Here is a 22373-nt window from a genome sequence, read left to right as displayed (position 1 = left end):
TGATATGTCCACAGACCTGAAAATAAAACCAAACTGTTTGTTTAAAGAAGCAACTAGAGGGCCGGGCACGGTGGCTCAAGCCTGTAATCCCAGCACTTTGGGAGGCCGAGGCGGTTGGATCATGAGGTTGAGAGATCGAGACCATCCTGGTCAACAAGGTGAAACCCCGTCTCTACTAAAAATACAAAAAACTAGCTGGGCGTGGTGGCGCGTGCCTGTAATCCCAGCTACTCAGGAGGCTGAGGCAGGAGAATTGCCTGAGCCCAGGAGGCGGAGGTTATGGTGAGCCGAGATCGCGCCATTGCACTCCAGCCTGGGTAACAAGAGCAAAACTCCGTCTCAAAAAAAAAACCAAAAAACAAAAAAAAGAAGCAACTAGAAAGGATGAGAACTTGAAATCTGCTTCATAAAAGTAAACAATTATGCAAACTGGGCCTCGGTTTTCTGCCTTTAAAACAATGGTTCTTAACCATTTTAGATAAAGAGTTTGGTAACATTCAGACTTCACTTGTTACTCGGAAACCCTCCTTACAGGGACACTTGAAATTGTGCTGCTTACTATCTGGCCCGTTTTGAAAACTTTTGGGGGAAAAAAAAACAACAACAAAAAAATCTATTGCTGAGAAGCCCATCCATGAGGACAGATTAATGACTCCTTCAGTGACATGAGAACCGTGGGGTCTCAAAACGACTCTATTTTGTGATCCTAAGGAAGAGGCTGGCTGTGAGATTAACCCCGACATCAACAGCACTCCCTTGAGGGCTCAACCATGGTCCAATCTGTCTTTATGGCTGGCCACCCAAACACTTCCCCAAGGTAGTAAGAATGTAACTCTTACCCATCCAGGTGTGGAGCAGGCTTTGTGGTACTATGTAATAAACATCAACACAAAGGTGATGTCAAACACGGTGTGTTCAGGTGAAGAGAGCAGAAAGGTTTAAACACAGCATGTAGAGAACAGAGAAGTAAAGATAAAAAGATAAGGAAAAAAGTTAAACATGATATACATCTAACCTTAAAGATCCCAAAACAGCAATAGTAGCCATTTTACTAATTAAAAAAAAACACCTCACAATTATCTCTATTAGACTATATGTAGGTATACATAATCTATGAAATAGGTTTGACTTATATCCATAAATATACAGCATGAATACACATAAAAATTATAGTTACTGTCAAATCCAAAACAAAGTAAAACACAACACTTTTTAAAAACCCTCAAAACGTATCCGCATAATTAAATAAGAAAAGCACCTCTTATTTGCCCTATGGAAAGAAAGAGTGATACCCATTTGCCCACACATGTAAATGTTTTCCCATCTGTGATGTCTCATATTGAGTCGGTCTGCATTTTTAGGCAGGCAGACAGAGGTAGGCCTTGGAGCTCTGTTTCCAGAACTTCCTGCCCCTCTTCCTTCACCCGAGGTGAAGCTCTGACACAGCAACTGAAAATGCGATAGGGAGAAAAGCTGCAATCTGCCAACCCTTCTGACAGCAAAGTAACGATGGCTAACATTACAAGCATTTTAAATGTCCATGGCCCCGAAAACACCCAACCGGCTTCTTCTACAGTCACCAACTGTCAGACAATCTACAGGGTATATCTGGTTAAGGTATTTTGAACCCAAGCTAGTTTTCCCATAGCATTTTCATAGATCTTCACATTATATGAATTGCAGTGGAAAAAATTCAAAAGCAGAGAATTAGACTCAGAATTATACACCACAAGCATCTTGATTTATAAGAATGAGAAATAGATATTTAAGAGATAGAAAACAAATTTGAGAGAGAAAAAAAGATCACTATATGTCAGGCCATGTTAAAGCAGTCAGCTGTACTAGAAGCTCCCACATAAATTTTTACATTCATTTTAAAGCAATTTTAAGACATGTAAGTGAATAAAACCCAGTTTTTAACCATAACAATGCTAAAAATCTTTATTGCACAGGGATTTGTAATGCTTATACTTACATTAAGAATATTCAGTTCTGTAAGAGCACTATGTAATTTAATTTTTAAAATGTAAAATGTCAACGTAAGTCCCAGAATTTTAAAAGAAACACTAAGTTTTAAAACTACAAATATCAAATATTCCTTAGAAGAGTGAAAAGTGGAAATTCAGGCTAATGTAATTATAAAAATAAAAACAGGCAGCAAAAAAAAAAAAAAAAAAAAAAAAAAAAGAAAGAAAGAAAAAGAAAAACAAAACAAAAACTAATGAATTAGTGAGCCACTAGTGTTTTAAACAATTAAACTAGCATCTAGAAACCACTTTGGATGGTAACTTTAAGACATAAATGTACTTTAATTATAAAGCTTTACCAAAGTACACTGAAGACAAGAAATTAGTACAGAAGCTAGACAGTGATTCCATTATATGAAAGATGTACAGAGTACTTATTTATTTATTTATTTAGAGATGGAGTCTTGCTCTGTTGCCCAGGCTGGAGTGTGATGGCACGATCTTGGCTCACTGCAACCTCTACCTCCCAGGCTCAAGTGATTCTCTTGTGTCAGCCCTCCAAGTAGCTGGGATTAGAGGCATGCGCCACCACACCCGGCTAATTTTTATATTTTTAGTAGAGATGGGATTTCACCATGTTGGCCAGGCTGGATCTGCCTGCCTCAGCCTCCCAAAGTGCTAGGATTATAGGCGTGAGCTACCACGCCCAGCCAAGAATGCTTTTAAAAAAGTAAAATTTTTCTACAATGTAGGGGATCAGCCCAAATATGTAGAAGCAAAAACAATGTATGGTTTCCTGATGAGACATATCCCTTCTCCTTCCCTGATCCTTTTTCCCACAACTCACAGATCTTGTAGTATTGGGGAAAGCCTACACATTTTTCTAAAACATGAAGAGCCCAATTCCATTTGCCATCTTGGCTAACAGAAAGGCTGTAAAAACTACCTTATGGCAAACCTTTGGAGCACATGTTGAAATAAAACATTCCAGAGTAGTGTAGTGATGCAGCAACATACTACTTGAGACTCAATTTAAGGATGGAATAGCTATCATTATGACATTAAAGTTTATTTTTAATTCGAATGAAAACTGCCAAGAATAGGCAAACTTGGTCTTTATCGTAGTAGCGCAGAAAACAAAGACAGAAATGACTCTTTCAAGGACACCTCAGCCTGCCCACAGTGCCTAAACCTGATGTGAACGATTTAAGTCCATTACTTGGATCTGCAACTCAAGATACAGAAATGTAAGTCTGTACGTACTTTAATTAGATTAGACTACCTATTAAGAATACTAAATATTTAACAAAAAGAAGCCCCCTGGAGTTCTCCACCTACTTTCCAGGAGGAGAAATCCCAATGTAAAGCAGGTTTACTGGCACTGGGCTAATACATGGACGAACAGAGGACATTAGCCAAAGAGGGTTACAAAAGGGTGGGGAGAATATGCACCGTCTAGACTATTCAATTCTATTCAAAGAGGCAGAGAGCTCATCCCACGAACTCTTACTCTTTCAAAACTTTAAATTAAAAAAAAATTGCTTGATCGTCAAAGTGGCTGTTTAAAGAGCTATGCAATGGTGGCCCATGCTCAGTAAGTGAAGGCCAGAGGCTATCATAAATGCTTAAATTTATATATGCTTATGAAAACATACCTAAAAAAGAGAAAAAAACCACAAAGAACATTTCAGATTATAAAACTTTTCAATATGCATGCATTTCCATTTTCTCTTGTACTTAGAGACAGTGATTTCTCAGTTTCCCCGACCCCTGAATCTACTTTAAAAAAACATGTGTCCAAGGTATTTAAGCCTTATAAATGCTAGAAATTGACAAGTGTCACTGCTACTCCAAAAACAATCTAGTTTTATACCATTATCAGAGAAGCTTTGGCCCTTATACAGAAATGACTAATTCCACACTGAAATGAGAACTAAAACCATACTATAAACTATAACCCCACTCCCTCTCCAGAAGATGTGCAGAACTTGGTGGAAACAAGCCACTGAAGTTAAAATATAGTTCCCAGGATTAACCATGAAAAATAAAAGGCATTTGTTTTACATGTACTGCTGCTATACAGATAAAGCAGAAAGTTTTTTTTCTTAAAATGTTTCAATGTACATAACAATAGAATTAAAGAGATAAAGGCAAAGAAAGAAAGAGAGAGCCTTAGAGTAATGAGACATTACCTTTGGAGCGCACGGTGTAACACTCTTTCTGTAAATTTTACACAAAAATGGCAAGAAATAAATTGTAATACACTTTTAAGACAAGACTGAATCTATGTTTTAATATCAATATAACTTTGAAATTAAATATTTTCAAGTTTTATGCAAAGCAAGAAAGCTTTTTTAAATGGAGGGCTCTAAATTTTCTTTCGTATGGGATATTTATATAGAGATGAATTGTGTTAAGAAAAGCATTGTATTGTGGCTAAGTGGGAATCTATTCAGATCCTTAATATTAACACTAGAGTGCCAATAACAGCTATTAACATACTACATTTCCCTTCACAAATCCCAGAAATTAGCTAAGACAACATTTTCTCAAGAGAATAGTGTATCTTGAATACACATATAAACATAAAAATCTGAATACCCAGGAGCAGTTACTACCAGTTAAAAGCAAAACTGTCATTAAAAAAACTGAGTTAAGATCATCCAAAACAAAATTTCAAGGAACTTTTAACTAATTCATGTCAAATAGGTAAAGAACTTTTCATGCTTCTACATTTGAAACCTTTGTTTGGTTACATATCACACAGACTACTTTCAGGAGTTAATGAAAATGTTTGAACTGTAGTTACTGTTCAGTGACATCACATACACATTGAGTTAAAGTCCCTGAACACAATAATAACGCAGCATAACTACAATTTTAGTGACCTTCTCAGAGGATAAAAAGGCAAGAGAGATGAAAATGTAAGTGCAGTCAAATCTTAGCCACAGTATCTTCTTTTCCTGTCTAATCTCTGATTTTCCCCATTATAAAGAATTTTTTTCAGAGAACACACACACTGACCAATATTTATCTGTGTTTAAACTTAAATAAATCTATTACTACTCAGATCAAAATACTATTATACCATGGACAAAATGCTTTATAAGAGTTCTGAATATAATAAATCTTGAAACATTTAACAATAAGCTTAAATTTATCATAAAGGCATTCACAACATGATTAAGTGTCAAAAAGGAACACAATGTTTGAAATAATGTGGAGTTTTCAATGAATGCTGAAAAAAAAAATAAGTGACTGTAGGTGTAAAGTAGTATGGAAGAGGGAAATAAAGAAAACTTCTGCCCAATTAAGCTTTTAACATGCAGTGCTTTCCCTTCAACTCCTGGAACTCTCACGCTGTCATGGAAGAGGCACCAAACTGCACAGAATGGTAACACCTGTATAAGGACATGGAAACTAACCAAGCCACTTGACAATGCTCTGCCCATGTGTTCCAAAAGTCACTAAAGTAGAAGTGCCTTCTAAAATTCAGCACTAATGTTAAGATAATACACACCAAACATTATTAAATACAAAATGTCTTCTACATTGCTAGTATATAAGTCACATAAACAGTTAAGTTATTAAGCCTGACACTTAATATTCAGAGAATTTGGTTTATGGCCAAGTTTCATGAACATCTTTGCTCATGAAAAATTCTGAGGCTAATGTATGAAGGTATTACCCGCCCCCCCCCCAAAAGGAAGGAAAAAGCTAGAACTTCTCAGGTTAACACTTACTAGCATTTCTCCTCACATAAATTTATGAATATGTGGGTAGAAAAAGTATTTCTACCCCAAATCCAGTTTTACTACACAAAATGTCAACACAGCTTCACAAACCCCTTAGAACCAACCACTCCTTAACTCTCCTGGCTCCATTACTGTGCAATGATCAGCACTCCTCTCCACCATGTAGGTACTTGCAAGGCAGATTCTTAAATGACATCAAATATGTTCTAAAACTTCTTTTGTCCCTCCCCACTCACTGCCCTATTTATGACTGTTAAAATGTAGCAAACCTGTTTTGTTTAAAGTTCAAAACTGGACTCTTCTATATTACCTTGTTTTCTTACATTGTTATGATTATTAATGAGCACTGACAATGGCCAGTGACAGGAACTGTTCTTGCAAGCTCTGCAGATTTCTACTCTATGGCTGCGTCATGTTAGAACTAAGATGTTCTAACAGCAGATGATGAAGAGACTTCTGTTGCTCTTGATTCAGGCAAATGAGCTCAATACTTCTTTAAGACATCTTTCAGACTAATGAAAACCAGGCAATTATGACTGTTTCCATTAGGCAAGACAATGTTTGCACATAAATCAGTCTACACATTCAGACGCTTAGGACTACCCTATAAAACACTTTCTTCCTTTTATATCCAAATTTTCATGCCAATGTTTAAGTAAAGAAAAACTAACTCAAGGTACATGGGAGACTAAAATCAAGGTTTCCTGACAGCTATATTAATGTCCTGTCCCAGAAGTTATTTACTACAAAGCTATAAATTATTTAATCTTTTTCATGACTATTTTATGCAACAGCTTTGTCTTTTTGATTAACGTATATAAAGACAATGAAAATTACAGTCAGAATGAATAAGCTATCACTAACAATAAAAGGGGAAAGAATGTTTCCCCAAATGTCATTTTGTTTTCCAGCAAAACGCTTGATGCCTCTAATACTTAACTAAAATAAATTCAGAGCAGAGTGGTTAATAAAATTTTGAGCTTAAATATGCTTAAATTTATAGTAAAGGCATTAATAATATGAGTAAGTGTGCAGCATTCTTTCTCTAGCTATCACTTTCTTCCAAATTATAAGTAAAATTTCTATCATCTGGACTTTACATGGTTTTTCAAGAATTTAGCATAACCTACAGAATGAAAAGGTTGGACTAGATAATCTCTAAATCCCTTTCCAATCTATGACCTTATAATTCTAGCTTTTATTGGGGTTTCTTCTTATTCTTTAACCTAAAAAATAAATAAGAGTGCAAAGGACAAAACAAACACCAAATTAACTTGGTAATTTTAGTCCCAAGTCTTCAAATTCCTTCAAAAATGTTCAAAATAAAACCACTGTTTCCTTAGTGATTCACGGGGATAGTGCCATATGTCACTTCTTCCACGTTTCTGGAGCAGTACTATTCCAAAAAAGAATCAAGTTTTCTTCTATAGGCCCCCAAGAGCAAAATCACCAAGACAAATATAGTAGTAGAAATGGTTACTGCAAAAATTACAAATAGATGTATAGAAGAAAATCTGATTTTCATCATGTATATAATTGTTCCAGCCAAAGAAAGCAATATATGCAAAATTACGTTGAATAAAAATGACATATGCCTAAGGAAGGGTGAGTTTTTAAATGCGTAAGTAATGAAGACCGAAGTTAATGCACAAAACACAAGAATCCTTGAGGGATGTTTTGCAAATACCCACACTAACAGCACCAAATCTACTCCTTAGGAATTGCAGAGTAACAGATTGATAATAAAACTACAAAAACAATTTTGCAAGGATGTATGTATTAGAAATCCTTATTGAGCCTATAAAGAAACTATAAAGACAGTTTTTTTTTAAATTTTACCACCATTCTTACACTATCCTTTCTTTTTCAGATTCCAGAACTGCCACTCAAGGTGCCATATGAGGAGTTGTGATAACACAGTAAAAGGCAGGAGCCATCCTTCAGAAGCCATCAGCAAGCTCTGTGACCACCAGAGCTATTATCTGTGATTATATACATAAACTGAAGATAGTATATTCTATTTTTTTACTACCTTCAACTACAAAAGAATTTGGGCTTGTAAAACAGTTCAAAGATTTTTATTTTATCAGCCACCATCTCCATTTTTACATATCCCTCCAATAAATGCAAGGATATGTTTTGTTCTGAAACATAAAAGTTAACTTGATTTTATCCTGCAACTCATGAGAACTGATCTTTCTAGCCAGCATAAAGTATATAGGAACAAAAAACTTCTTAGAAAAAAAATATGAGGATTAAACACTCAATTACTTCCACGATTATATACTCCTTTCCAAAGAGACTGCAAATCTCTTTCCAGAAGGAAATTTCAAACTGAAAGTAAAACATTTTCTATCAGAAGTTCACAATGATTTCAGTGCTATGTAAAATAAGTTAATTTTGAAAATAAGTGTAAAAATTCTAATTGTAATTTATTGATTGAAAATTTTTTATTTGGTATTCCTCTTCAAAAACAGATGTCAAATATAAAATTTGGCCGTGTAGAAAACAGTAAAGGCCTTTACCAAATATTCCTAGAAAATACTTAAGCAAGTACTAAAACACATAAGGTTTTTTTGAAGGGAGAATCTCGTATACTGAATTTTAATTAGTGGATGTTTAATGATAGCATTTTAAATCAGTTTTAACACTAACATTTTATGGATAAGCAAATGTATGTGACAGTATCAAGAAGCTGCTGCTACTTGATAAATCAAATTTTAACTGTGCTGATATAAAAAAGGAAACCTAAAAGAAACTTTAGAGCCCTCAAATGGTAGCTTCTTGGCCAATGAATCATCATGTTTTTCATGTTCACAGTTCAGATAAGCTTAAAAATGGAAATGGAAAACCTCAACCAAAGAAGAAACAATTTTTACATGAAGTTACTATTAAAGGGTTTCTGAAAATACTTCTTTCTACTTTGTATTGGCTCTTCAGAAGGTTAAGAATAGAAAATCACACTATTAAAGAACAGTAATAACTAATCATCTATGGGATCAAAACAAGATAAGAACACTGGAGGTCTTTTACCTATATAATTCTAAGCATAATCATCTTTTATAAGCTTTCCATTTTTAGGACATTCTTAGGAATAGAATGCCCCTTATCTGAACTTTACCAGGTCATGTAGAAATATATTTTTCAGATAAATTTAACATTTGAGTTTTGTATGTGAGTAATACACTCCTTTAAAAACAGGGAAGCGCCATTCACACTCATTCATTCAGAAAGATGACAAAGAAAATTTTTTCAATAAATCATTAATAAAATATTTCTCCAACATACATATCACAACTGAGATTCACTTCTGATCAAAAGCAATGACCCTCCTGCTGGAAAGTTATCTTTCATATTTTATGATAGAATTATGATAAAAATAGGTTTTGAAGCAGCTTTAGATAAGAATATAACTAAAAGTAGGCCCAGCGTGGTGGCTCACGCCTGTAATCCAAGCACTTTGGAGGCCAAGGCGGGCGGATCACCTGAGGTCGGCAGTTCAAGACCAGCCTGACCAACGTGGTGAACCCTCGTCTTTTTTCGAGACGGAGTTTCGTTCTTGTTACCCAGGCTGGAGTGCAATGGCGCGATCTCGGCTCACCACAACCTCCGCCTCCTGGGTTCAGGCAATTCTCCTGCCTAAGCCTCCTGAGTAGCTGGGATTACAGGCACGCGCCACCATGCCCAGCTATTATTGTTTTGCATTTTTAGTAGAGATGGGGTTTCACCATGTTGACCAGGATGGTCTCACGATCTCCTGACCTCGTGATCCACCCGCCTCGGCCTCCCAAAGTGCTGGGATTACAGGCTTGAGCCACCGCGCCTGGCACCCTCGTCTTTTAAAAAAAAAAGAGAGAGAATATAACTACAAGTATGCCAAAGGATTTATTTAGAATTCTCAGATGCGAAAAAGGTAGGTTTTGATTGTGCAATGCACATACATGTAAAGATATTTGCTTTTTCAAAAGCAAATTTAGTATTCTTAAGTTTCCTGAGTGACAATCTCATAAATTTTGGTGGAAATGACAGCAACATTGGATTAATTCAATTATGCATGGAGACCTCATAAAATCTGAGTCTTTAAAAATGCTGGCTCAATGGGTCTATCTCTATATAACATGAGAGAAATAATAGCATGTCTGAAAATTGCCTCAAAGAGCAAAAGTAAGAGAAAAACAACCATGCAACGTGTACTCAAATCGCTCTCCTTGCTTAGGGTGCACGAACCGAATCCTCTAGTATGAACAATTTTTACATGTTCAATAGCTTATGTTCCAATCTAGTGTTGGTGAAGTAAGTACTCAAATTTAACGGGCCTTAAATATGCCATCATCTTTTCTGAAGATGACGGCATATTTTTAAAACAAGTATGTTTTAAGTTTTTTAAGTCCCATTCTCCTAATCCAGGATATATGCTGAATGCTGAGGCAGCTGTTAGTTTAAATCAAACTGACAGAATTTTAGCATTTCACTTGGTTTAACTATACCATCTTTCTCATGAACAGCGCTTCTCTGTTTAAGAAAAGCTCATCTCTGAATTATGCCTACTCACATGAAAAACTGGGAACCATTGGTATGTTTCCCTCGATTTGCCATTGACAAAAGGAACGCTCTGTCATGTTTGAGAATAAAGTTTTCATCTGTTTGAAGAAAACACAAATTTGTCAGTCTCCAGTTATAAGTCACTTTAAAGTAATGTTCAAGTAATAAATAGAAAGCAAAGGATGAAATTCCTCTTCTGGTCAGTACAGATACTTGACTGAATACTCAGAAAAAAAATTTAAGCTAATCAAATAACAAAAGAATAAAAAGGCCAAAAGATACTAATTAAAGCCTTGAGGAAAAGAACATATATTTAATACTTTATACAAACAGCCTTAGAACAGTCACTTTTAGTAGCAACATACTTTGGCTAAACGATACTTAAGTTATTAACTTTCAGAGAAAACTAGTAAAATTTTAGAAAAATTTCTAGCTCACTTCCTCCAAATTTCCAATTAGCTTGCCTGATGTACTATACACGGAAGAAGTTTAAGAATCTTCTTAGGTGCTTAATTTTTATATGGTAAATTTATTATTCAACTGAATTGAAGCTAGACTATGAGACCAAAAATAATTATGTTATAGTAAGTTACAGGAACGTATCTAAATTAAGTATGATTATACTCAATTGTATCACAAAATTATCTAAGGAAGAAAGTCCTGTGAAAACAAAAATTTAAATAGCAAAATACAATTTTAAGATACAAAAGTATCTGCCACAAGGAACAACCACAAAGTGGCCTAGAGCATTAGTTTTAAATTGCTACATAATAGAAATCAGCTAAATAGCTGTTTCCTACTAGTTCAAAGGAAAAAAAAAATCTGTGATAAAGATCACTTAGAGTTCTTTTAAATCCAGCAGAAATATCCTTGAAAACCAATTTAAATTTCCTTTTAACATTCATACAAACATATCTCCTTCAGAACAAACAGAAACATAGAAAACTTTAAAAAGTGATTACCTTGGGAACAGGCTTCTGAAAAAGAGTAGTAATCCATTTTCCCCCAAAGGAAATATAAAAGACTATTATAACACTGAAGCTATTACAGCGTTAAAACCTAGTAATATTAGATCTCATCATAAATCTCTTCAACTGACTTTTCTAAGGCTTTTTGGGGCAAGTGCAATAGTTAGATTTATGCAGATGCTGCTATTGTAAGAATAAACACAGTCACAGTTCTAATATACACAAAAGAAAACATACAAACCTTTGAAAAAGGAGGAAATACCAACTTTTATTCAAAGAAATTGCTTGGTTTGGGGGAAAAAAACCCACAACTAGATTCTTTTCCCTGATGTGAAATCAATAACCAATTGAGAAAAGAAAAAAGATACAGATGCATGTATGAAATAATACACAGAATTTTCCAAGTCTTCAAGCAATATAGAAATCCAGCCACAACCTGACCCAGACTGTCCATAAATTTATTAGGAAGGGTGCAAGGGAACAGAATTGGAGTTTGTGTTACTGAGCTTTGTTCTCTTACCTTTTCATTTTGCAAAAGACCACATTCTCTATAAACAAAAGAATATGTTGACAGTTTTAGGCAGGAAGATAGGAGTTTTCATGTATATAGTTGCCTAACCTCCATGCTGAAAGTCATGTTTAACCATAAAGTTAGCCTTAATTAATCTTGTCAATTAAAAATTATATATTCCAATATATTTATCCCCAAATTCATGCAAATAAAGTATTTTCATGCAGCATTAGTTTCATGCAAAAAGTGAACTCTAAGTAAACCTCTTCTCATTAAAAGTATATGATCAAACTTGCTTTAATATCAGAACTGAAACAAAAGACCATAAAATATTAAGCCTTACCTTTAAAATAGCCACCATAAATTGATTCTCCACCTTTTCCATTACCTGCAAATAAGGAGCTACATTAAGCCATAATGAACATTAAAAATATACTAACACATAAATCATTTTTGATGGCTTCAATTTTCTGAAGGAAACCTTGGAACGTTACAATTGCTGCAGTAATCAAAATTCGCAGAATCCTACCTAAATTAACTTCATCTTTAAAACATGTGTCAGATCCTATTACAATAAATACCATCAAAAAAGTGATCTTCACAACCCACTTATTTCAAACAGTAATAACACCAAAACATTCCAGAACAAAAGCAATCAGACAGTACTTTGGCATTCATTGCAAAGGAATTCACTAAGTAACTATAGTATTACTAAAACAAACTGCATAAAAACAAGATAAAATGTCTTACATGGTACTTGCTTTTTCATATATTTTGGATCTGTAACATTCACTCATCCAACAAGTATTCACTGACCACATTTTATATCATACTGTCACTGACACAGTATGTACAACTAAAAGTAATAGTGAGATCACTTAAAAACTGACAGATGGAGTTATTAGGAACACAACTTTTAGCTCTACCTTCACTGAAGTCCCCACCCTGAATCATAAAGTTTTTAACCACACGATGGAACGTAGAACCTTTATAACATAACTTCTTCCCAGTTGTTTTCCCAAGGCCTTTCTCTCCTGGGAAAAAAAAAAAAAGAGAGAGAGATGAAGTTCAATTATACATACATCCTTCCACGGAAAGAACAAACCAATTAATCCTTCGTCAAAGTGTTCCTGTGTGCTGGGCACTGAAAGACATATAAGAAATAGATGACGGCCGGGCGCGGTGGCTCAAGCCTGTAATCCCAGCACTTTGGGAGGCCGAGGCGGGTGGATCATGAGGTCAAGAGATCAAGACCATCCTGGTCAACATGGTGAAACCCCGTCTCTACTAAAAATACAAAAAATTAGCTGGGCATGGTGGTGCGTGCCTGTAATCCCAGCTACTCAGGACGCTGAGGCAGGAGAATTGCCTGAACCCAGGAGGCGGAGGTTGCGGTGAGCCGAGATCGCGCCATTGCACTCCAGCCTGGGTAACAAGAGCAAAACTCCGTCTCAAAAAAAAAAAAAAAAAAAAAAAAAAAAAGAAATAGATGACATGATAATTTAACATACATACATGCATGTGAACCAAATAAATACTACAAAGTAGATACAAATGTGAAATTGTGTGGTACAGACTCTACATGCTATAGGACATAAGAAGTATTAGACACACTTATTACTCTAGTTAAAGAATGAGACCAGGCACAGTGGCTCATGCCTGTAATCCCAACATTTTGGGAGGCTGAGGTGGGCAGATCACTTGAGGTCAGGAGTTGGAGACCAGCTTGGCCAACATGGAAAAACCCTGCCTCTTAAAAAGAAAAAATACAAAAATTAGCCAGGTGTGGTGACACACGCCTATATTCCCAGCTATTGTGGAGGCTGAGGCAGGAGAATCACTTGAATCTGGGAGGTGGAAGTTGTAGTGAGCCTCGATCACACCACTGCACTCCAGCCTGTTTCTGAGACAGAGCCAGACTCTGTCTCAAAAGAAAAAAAAAAAAAACAAAAAAAACAAAAATCAAGTAGTGCAAAAATTGCATATGTGTATCCAAGTACGGATTTAAAAATTTTAGTGTGCTCTAATTTTAAAGCAACATTACAGATGCTGCCTGCCCCCATGTTTTCTATTTAAAATTTATTGTAAAATTTAGAATGCTGTATTTTTTCAAAGTAGTGAAATTCATAAAATTCTACCAAGACAAATCAGTTTCCAATGTGTACTATTATTTTATAAATTAAAATGTACAGGGAAGATTCCATTATATAGATTCTTATTCTCTCTTTCATTTTCGAGATCATTCCTTTCTAATCTCTTCCCCTTAAGAAATGCTTCCCTCATTTCATATAAAAGTCAGCATACAGTAACTTTTTTTTTAATTCACAAAATTCATTTCACAGTCCATTATTATTCCAGGAAAATACTCTGTTCAACAAGGTGAAACTGTAAGCCACAGCTTCTCATCAGAAATAATTTAATAATTCACTTACCTGAGCATAGGCAAAGGAAGTTTTTGCACGTTTTTGGACATATGTCTGAGAAGAGCTGAAACATAATGCGACCAACTGAAATAAAATACACAGGGAAAAAAACAGTCAGCCAGTTAAATATATTGCATTTAAATGAGAGAAAAAAAAAAGGGCGAACAAATTAGAAAGTCTATTTTGTAATTCACTTTTTTTTTTTTTTTTTTTTTTGAGATGGAGTTTCGCTCTTGTTACCCAGGCTGGAGTGCAATGGCGCGATCTCGGCTCACCGCAACCTCCGCCTCCTGGGCTCAGGCAATTCTCCTGCCTCAGCCTCCTGAGTAGCTGGGATTACAGGCACGCACCACCATGCCCAGCTAATTTTTTGTATTTTTAGTAGAGACGGGGTTTCACCATGTTGACCAGGATGGTCTCGATCTCTTGACCTCGTGATCCACCCGCCTCGGCCTCCCAAAGTGCTGGGATTACAAGCTTGAGCCACCACGCCCGACCGTATTCTTAAAATTTACATTCAGCCAAAGTGTTTCCAGCCCCAAATTTATAGGATTTTAAGGGTGTTTTAAAGGAACTTTATATTATTAGATTCCTTGTAGTACCGTCCCCTATCAGAACTATGAATCTTCTTTAAAAATACTCTCAATAGTTGTTTGAAATATGCTTGAGTCCTTCCAGTGATGAGAGTGTATCAAAAGATAGTCATTCTGGCGAGCATTGCTAAAAAGAAAGGTTTCTGGGGCCGGGCGCGGTGGCTCAAGCCTGTAATCCCAGCACTTTGGGAGGCCGAGGCGGGTGGATCACGAGGTTAAGAGGTCGAGACCATCCTGGTCAACATGGCGAAACCCCGTCTCTACTAAAAATACGAAAAATTAGCTGGGCATGGTGGCGCGTGCCTGTAATCCTAGCTACTCAGGAGGCTGAGGCAGGAGAATTGCCTGAACCCAGGAGGCGGAGGTTGCGGTGAGCCGAGATCGCGCCATTGCACTCCAGCCTGGGTAACAAGAGTGAAACTCCGTCTCAAAAAAAAAAAAAAAAAGAAAGGTTTCTTCCTTTAAGCACGAACTGTTAAGAGCCACCTTTCTGAATTGCACCAATTACACTTAAAACTCACATTTTAAGCTGGGCATGGTGGCTCACACCTATAATCCCAGCACTTTGGGAGGCTAAGACCAGGAGGATTACCCGAGGTCAGGAATTTGAGACCAGCCTGGGCAACACGGAAAGACCCTGTCTCTACAAAAAATTTTAAAAATTAGCTGAGCATGGTGGCAAAGCCTATAGTCCCAGCTATTGGGGAGGCTGAGACAGGGGGTTCACTTGAGTCTAGGACTTCAAGGCTGCAACGAGCCATGATCATGCAGTGAGCTTTGATTGTGCCACTGGACTTGAGCCTAGGTGACAGAGCAAGACTCTTAAAACACCACCTCATATTCTATTCCCTGAGAGAGGAGAAAGAGAAGAGGTTATGGTTCCCGACAACATACATGAAATTAAAAGAAACAAGTCTGCAACTTCAATTTAACTATGCTAGAGAGAAATGGTTTTCAAACTGTGGTCTCAGGACTCTTTTAAACTTGTTACTGGACTTTTGTTTATATGGTTCCTATCTACTGCTATACACTATATTAAATGACAAAACTCAGAAATGTTGAAAACACAAGAATATATAAGCAGACGTTCCATTAGCTGTCAGAGAAGTGATATAATTACATATTAATATATAATCTTGGCCGGGCGCGGTGACTCACGCCTGTAATCCCAGCACTTTGGGAGGCCGAGGCGGGTGGATCAAGAGGTCAAGAGATCGAGACCATCCTGGTCAACATGGCGAAACCCCGTCTCTACTAAAAATACAAAAATTAGCTGGGCATGGTGGCACGTGCCTGTAATCCCAGCTACTCAGGATGCTGAGGCAGGAGAATTGCTTGAACCCAGGAGGCGGAAGTTGCGGTGAGCCGCCGAGATGGCGCCATTGCACTCCAGCCTGGGTAACGAGCAAAACTCTGTCTCAAAAAAAAAAAAAAAAAGTGTGTGTGTGTGTCTGTGTGTGTGTCTCTCTCTCTCTCTATATATATATAAAATCTCTCTGGAAAACTTGACCATGTATTATTCAGGAGAGAATGAGAGCACAAAAGGCAAATCAAAATCTTAGTATTATTATAAAAATAGTTTTCACTTTATGGATCTGTCGAAAGCACATCAATAAAATAAGAAATGTGGTTCTGATTTGCAATTAATTACTCTCTTGAGTTCCTTTTCCCTATATTCTATAGGCTCTTTTCCATTATAAACATTTTTATTTATTCAAAAGGACTTACAAATAAAATTAACTGTGGACCACGCATAAATCATGTTCAGAACAGATACAAAATGATTCTATGTATCACTAAGATTTTAATTTATTCCTGGTCATATCAGTCAGTTCCTCTGAGGAGGAAACAATGACACTGCATTATAGACATCGTTAATCGGTAAAGCAGTATCATGTGAGAAGAACTTCCTGTGTCAACACTCTTAGCCTATAGCTTTAAAAGAGCCAAACTGTAAAGCAATTTCAAAACTTTGTAGGTGACATTAAAACCTAAAGGAATGAAGAAAAAGACGGAAAGAAAGCAAAAAGGACTCAAGACTTTCAACTAGGGAGCAATGTATCTAAGCTCATTTCAGAATCAAATACCTATAATATCAGTAACAGTAACGATCACTGTTTGTATTTATATGGAAACATTTTACCTGTATAATAAATATATTTTCATCAGTCCTCAAAAATCCCTTGGAAATGGTTTAGGTGGTGTCAAGTTCAAAACCAACCAGCTTTGCATACCAGAACAGACTGAGATCTTTGGAATCCCTGTAAGATGGCTACTTTTCAGGATAAAAGACATAATCAAAATAATCAAAATGTAGGCCTTTTCTTTAGGATCACAGTAACTTCAACTCAACCTGTTGCTTTTACTTTGTTGCTGCCGGTCAAAGTTTCAAATGCTTTTAGTTCCTCCTTAACAGATGATTAGAAATTGTGTACCCTCCAGTAGTACAATACACTTGAAAACAGTAGAAATGTGATTACATTACTATCCAGTATTTGGAGAACAGCAGCAAACTAAAGTGGCTTTAAAAAAAAAAAATATCTTGGCCAGGCACGCTGGTTCACACCTGTAATCCCAACACTTTGGGAGGCCGAGGTGGGCCAATCGCCTGAGGTCGTGAGTTCGAGACCAGCCTGGCCAACATGGTGAAATCCCATCTCTACCAAAATACAAAAATTAGCCGGGCACATTGGCAGGCACCTGTGATCCCAGCTATTCAGGAGGCTGAGGCAGGAAAATCGCTTGAACCCAGGAGACTGAGGTTGCAGTGGGCCGAGATCACGCCACTGCACTCCAGTTTGGGTGACAGAGTGAGACTCCATCTCAAAAACAAAACAAAACAAAAAACAAAAAAAACTCGCCTCTAATATCTTACCCTCTTCTAGCTAGGTGCAGGAAAGAAACAATTTCTTTTGCCCTCTCAACCTCATGGGACAAGGGATACAGCAGAGGTTTTATCTCCTCTACGGCATTATGTTAAGAGCAAAAGAAAAAAATAGAACAAAACTGAATTGTTTTCGCCTCAATAACATAGCATAAGGTTAAACAGTGGCACATCAGAAAAATAATCTTAAAATCCTGAAAAGAACACATTAACCCAATCAGGTTTGCAAGGCATTTGACAAAGGCTAAACTATGGATAGTCAGACATTAGCTGAGTCTACCTTCCTAAGTTAAAATGTTTGTATGTATGCAATTTGAAGGGTTTAAAATCAAAAAGCAAGGTCAAAACAAACAAACAGAATAATGATTTCTACCTATAAAGAGGTAACCTAGTGTTCCCTCCAAAGTAAAATCCTGAGATTGAACATTACAGGATACAGATCTGCAAATATTAACTTGAAGCTCATTAGCAAGATTAACAGGTTTTCAACAAATATTTGAAATTGAATTGTACTATTTTACAGAAAACAGGCTACCATGTGATGATTCTATTTTGAAACTCAGACAATATTCTATATTTTAAAGAAAAAAAGCCAATGTGATTCACTAGTCTAGTTATTAAATATTTTCAGTGATGCCAAGCATAAACTATGATTACAAAACATATTGAAAATAAAATTAAACTGTAGTTACAATAAAGACAAGACTTGGAATAAATTTGCAGAAGACTCTCTGGCTCCCAAACGGATTAGAAAAATGAGTGTGACAGCAACTCCATCTCTGTAAAGAGTTAAGAACCCCTGCTGATGATGCCTCTTTGGGAACTAATTGCTGCTGCTGAATGAATGAGTAAGATATAAGAAAAATTTGTTACTCAACAAACACTACTTATAATCTGACGAAATTTAGTAATCTTTTAGAATCAGTCGATACTGGCTGCGCATGCTTGTAATACCAGTGCCATGGGAGGCAGAGGCCAGAGAATCTCTTGAAACCAAGAGCTCTAGAATCAGTCAGTAATACTATTGATTATATTCTTATATATAGTCTTCCTCCACAGAATTAATGTTATGCCAATAAAAACACAGCTCTGTAATAGTAAGACTAAAATCTGTTAGTGTAAACATTAGTATGTTGCTTTTATACACAACTAAGGGCAAAAATTACACAAAGTAGGACAAGTTTCTAAATTTAATCTGAAAATACCAATATGTAGATCCTTAAAAACAAGACAGGGGAACAATATTAAGACTAATCAGGCAATATCGACACATGTCAAGCTTTGGCTACAGACAGGAAAAGCCAAGACATGCCTATGTCATGTTGGAGATCTTGATTTGCCCACTAGGTGAAAGGAATAAAATCAGCAAGTATACAGACAGAATAAAATCAAACATCATCTTTGAATACTGTTCCTTGTTCTCAGAAATAGTTGCAATGGAACTGCAGATACAAAGGTTTAAAAAGGAGACATATATTATGTACAAAGAAGATATGGTAGTTGGAAAAGTGAGCATCAATTCGAAAACTGTTGCAGAAGTTGACATACTACAGAAGGCAAAGAATAGCTCACAGAAAAATTAATTACCAGCATGGGGTGAGGAAAAGAGCAAAGGTTAAGAAGAGACCACATTAGGTAGGCAGAGAGCAAAATCTAGGGAGAAGATTGAGAAAAAGGAGCAGCATTTCAATAAAATTGGGGCATTTACTCAAATATTATTTACTGCAATCTTACCCATATGTCAGAGAATCCAACAGTGTTATATACTGTTGTGCCTGAGTTTCAAGAAGCTCACATCTTGGCTGGGAATGACACATGGAAATGCAGTTGCTATACAGTATGAGGAGCCATTGGTAAGGACACTTATATATATAAACTAGGTCTGACTGGTGTGTGTGAACACAGAGAGGTAGGGACCATGACTACTTTACTTACCACTATATCCCCAGAGATTTGTGTAGTGCCTGGTACACAGGTGCTCAATAAATATTTATTTATTTATTTATTTAATTTTTATTTTTATTTTTTTTTGAGACAGAGTTTCGCTCTTGTTACCCAGGCTGGAGTGCAATGGCCCGATCTCGGCTCACCGCAACCTCCGCCTCCTGGGCTCAGGCAATTCTCCTGCCTCAGCCTCCTGAGTAGCTGGGATTACAGGCATGCGCCACCATGTCCAGCTAATTTTTTGTATTTTTAGGAGAGACAGGGTTTCACCATGTTGACCAGGATGGTCTCGATCTATCGACCTCGTGATCCACCCGCCTTGGCCTCCCAAAGTGCTGGGATTACAGGCTTGAGCCACCGCACCCGGCCAATAAATATTTAATAATAATACTCAAAATTATTCAAAGACAGATTTACAAAATATGCTTTCATAAATGAATACCCAAATATACAGATCAAAATTATTCACTATGTGCCAGAATAAGTTATGTAAGTAGAACACCACCAAGATATCAATTAATAAAGCTATTTATTTTTGGAGATATAAAGGGGGGAAAAAAAAAGGCTCCTAGTATCCAGGTAGTAGCATCATATCGCTCACAAAGGAAAAAGAAAGAAGATCAGCTTTAGACACCTTACATTACAAACTGGAGACAACTGAGCACAGTCTACCATTTTTAAGGAATAATGTGCTGTGAAACAAGAATGCTACCCCTAGCAAAGGAAATACAATAATTACATTTCATCCTGACATATCTATTTGAATACATATGCCTAAGATGTAAGTCAAAGAATGAATGAAGGAGAACAAACTGTTAGGAAAAGAGCGGCATTGAACACTGAGTCTATTACATTATAAAATTAACCCTAACTCACTCTTATCACGGAAAAAGTGGCAGTGAACACTGAGACTGTTACATTACAAAATTAAACCTAAATCACTCACTCTCATCATGGTTTTAAAACAAAAGGAAATGAGGTCAGATGTTACAGCTGCCAGGTCTGACAATGCAAAAAGTGTTTATTATGGTTTTAAATGTTATCAGTATTAGGAAACAAAGCTACGTAACAGCAATTTTTTTTTAAAATACACCATCTAAAAATGTTCTTTCTTTTGAATAGGTAATGTTCCATGATTCAAAAATCAGTGGAAAAAGGTGCAGGATGAGTAGCCTTGTTCCCACCCCTATCAACAGGTATGCATTTTCATTAATTTTCTGTGTATTTTTCCAGTTTATTTTCATACACAAGCAAACACTAACATATTCTCATTTTTCTTCCTTTAAAAAATGGTAGCATAGGCCTGACATGGTGGCTCACGCCTGTAATCCCAGAACTTTGGGAGGCCAAGGCCGGTGGATTATCTGAAATCAGGAGTTCAAGACCAGCCTGAACATTATGGAGAAACCTGGTCTCTATTAAGAATACAAAATTGGGGCCGGGCGCGGTGGCTCAAGTCTGTAATCCCAGCACTTTGGAAGGCCGAGGCGGGTGGATCACGAGGTCGAGAGATCCAGATCATCCTGGTCAACATGGTGAAACCCCGTCTCTACTAAAAATACAAAAAATAAGCTGAGCATGGTGGCGCGTGCCTGTAATCCCAGCTACTCAGGAGGCTGAGGCAGGAGAATTGCTTGAACCCAGGAGGCAGAGGTTGCGGTGAGCCGAGATCGCGCCATTGCACTCCAGCCTGGGTAACAAGAGTGAAACTCCGTCTCAAAAAAAAAAAAAAAAAAAAAGAATACAAAATTAGGCCGGGCGCGGTGGCTCACGCCTGTAATCCCAGCACTTTGGGAGGCCGAGGCGGGTGGATCACGATGTCAACAGATTGAGACCATCCTGGTCAACGTGATGAAACCCCGTCTTTACTAAAAATACAAAAAATTAGCTGGGCATGGTGGCGCGTGCCTGTAGTCCCAGCTACTCAGGAGGCTGAGACAGGAGAACTGCCTGAACCCAGGAGGCGGAGCTTACGGTGAGCCGAGATCAGCCTGGGTAACAAGAGTGAAACTCCGTCTCAAAAAAAAAAAAAAAAAGAATACAAAATTAGCTGGGCTTGGTGGCACATGCCTGTAATCCCAGCTACTTGGAAGGCTGAGGCAGGAGAATTGCTTGAAACCAGGAGGAGGAAGTTGCTGTAAGCCGAGATCACACCATTGCACTCCAACCTGGACAACAAGACCAAAACTCCATCTCAAAAAAAAAAAAAAAAAAAAAAAAAAGGAGCATATTATGCACACTGTGCTACACCCTGCCTTATTTACTTACTAACATACTATGAACTTTTCTCATGCCTGTGATGTAAAAGTAATTTATGTTATTTTATTTTTTAAGAGACAGGGCCTCACTCTGCCCACAGGCTGTAGTACAGTAGCACAACCTCTCCTCACTGCAGCCTCAACCTCTTGGACTCAAGCAGTCCTCCTGCCTCAGGCTCCTGAATAGGTGGGAATATAGGGGCATGCCATCACGCCTGGCTAGTTTCTGGATTTCCTGTTGAGTTAGGGCCTCATTATGTTGCCCAGGGTAAAAGTAATTTTAGTTGAAGGAAGGTAGTAGGGAATCAATAAAAACCAACATGAAGGGTTTGGACTGGTGAAAGAGAATATATATCCTCATACTTCATAGTGGGAATCAACAGGAAGACTTTTCTGATGCAGACAGAGAGGAAATAAGGGTTAAGGCATACTTAAGCAGGTATTCAACTGCAGAACTAAAAATATTTTAAATCTTTCAAGTTTCTTTGGTGGGAGGGAGAGCAACCAAGTAAAAGATATAAAACAAAG

The 22373-nt window shown here is 37.0% G+C and overlaps 1 protein-coding gene across 8 annotated transcripts in view; it reads right to left on the bottom strand.

Annotated features, from left to right (window-relative positions):
• Positions 1 to 22373, bottom strand: part of NKTR (natural killer cell triggering receptor) — a 49707-nt gene that overhangs the window by 20115 nt on the left and 7219 nt on the right. For 3 of the 8 annotated variants that reach the window (XM_039461921.2, XM_039461918.2, XM_039461919.2), the window contains exons 3-7: positions 14176 to 14250; positions 12670 to 12777; positions 12087 to 12131; positions 10275 to 10362; positions 840 to 869 (exon numbers count right to left, since the gene is read on the bottom strand). In XM_039461921.2, the coding sequence (XP_039317855.2) occupies positions 840 to 869; positions 10275 to 10362; positions 12087 to 12131; positions 12670 to 12777; positions 14176 to 14250 (346 nt within the window). The other 5 variants (XM_074406097.1, XM_074406096.1, XM_074406098.1 and 2 more) reach the window with 5 other exon arrangements.

This window comes from Saimiri boliviensis, chromosome 9, assembly GCF_048565385.1.
Source record: "Saimiri boliviensis isolate mSaiBol1 chromosome 9, mSaiBol1.pri, whole genome shotgun sequence".
In the NCBI taxonomy this organism is placed as follows: Eukaryota; Metazoa; Chordata; class Mammalia; order Primates; family Cebidae; genus Saimiri; species Saimiri boliviensis.
This window is presented reverse-complemented; position numbering and strand designations above follow the sequence as displayed.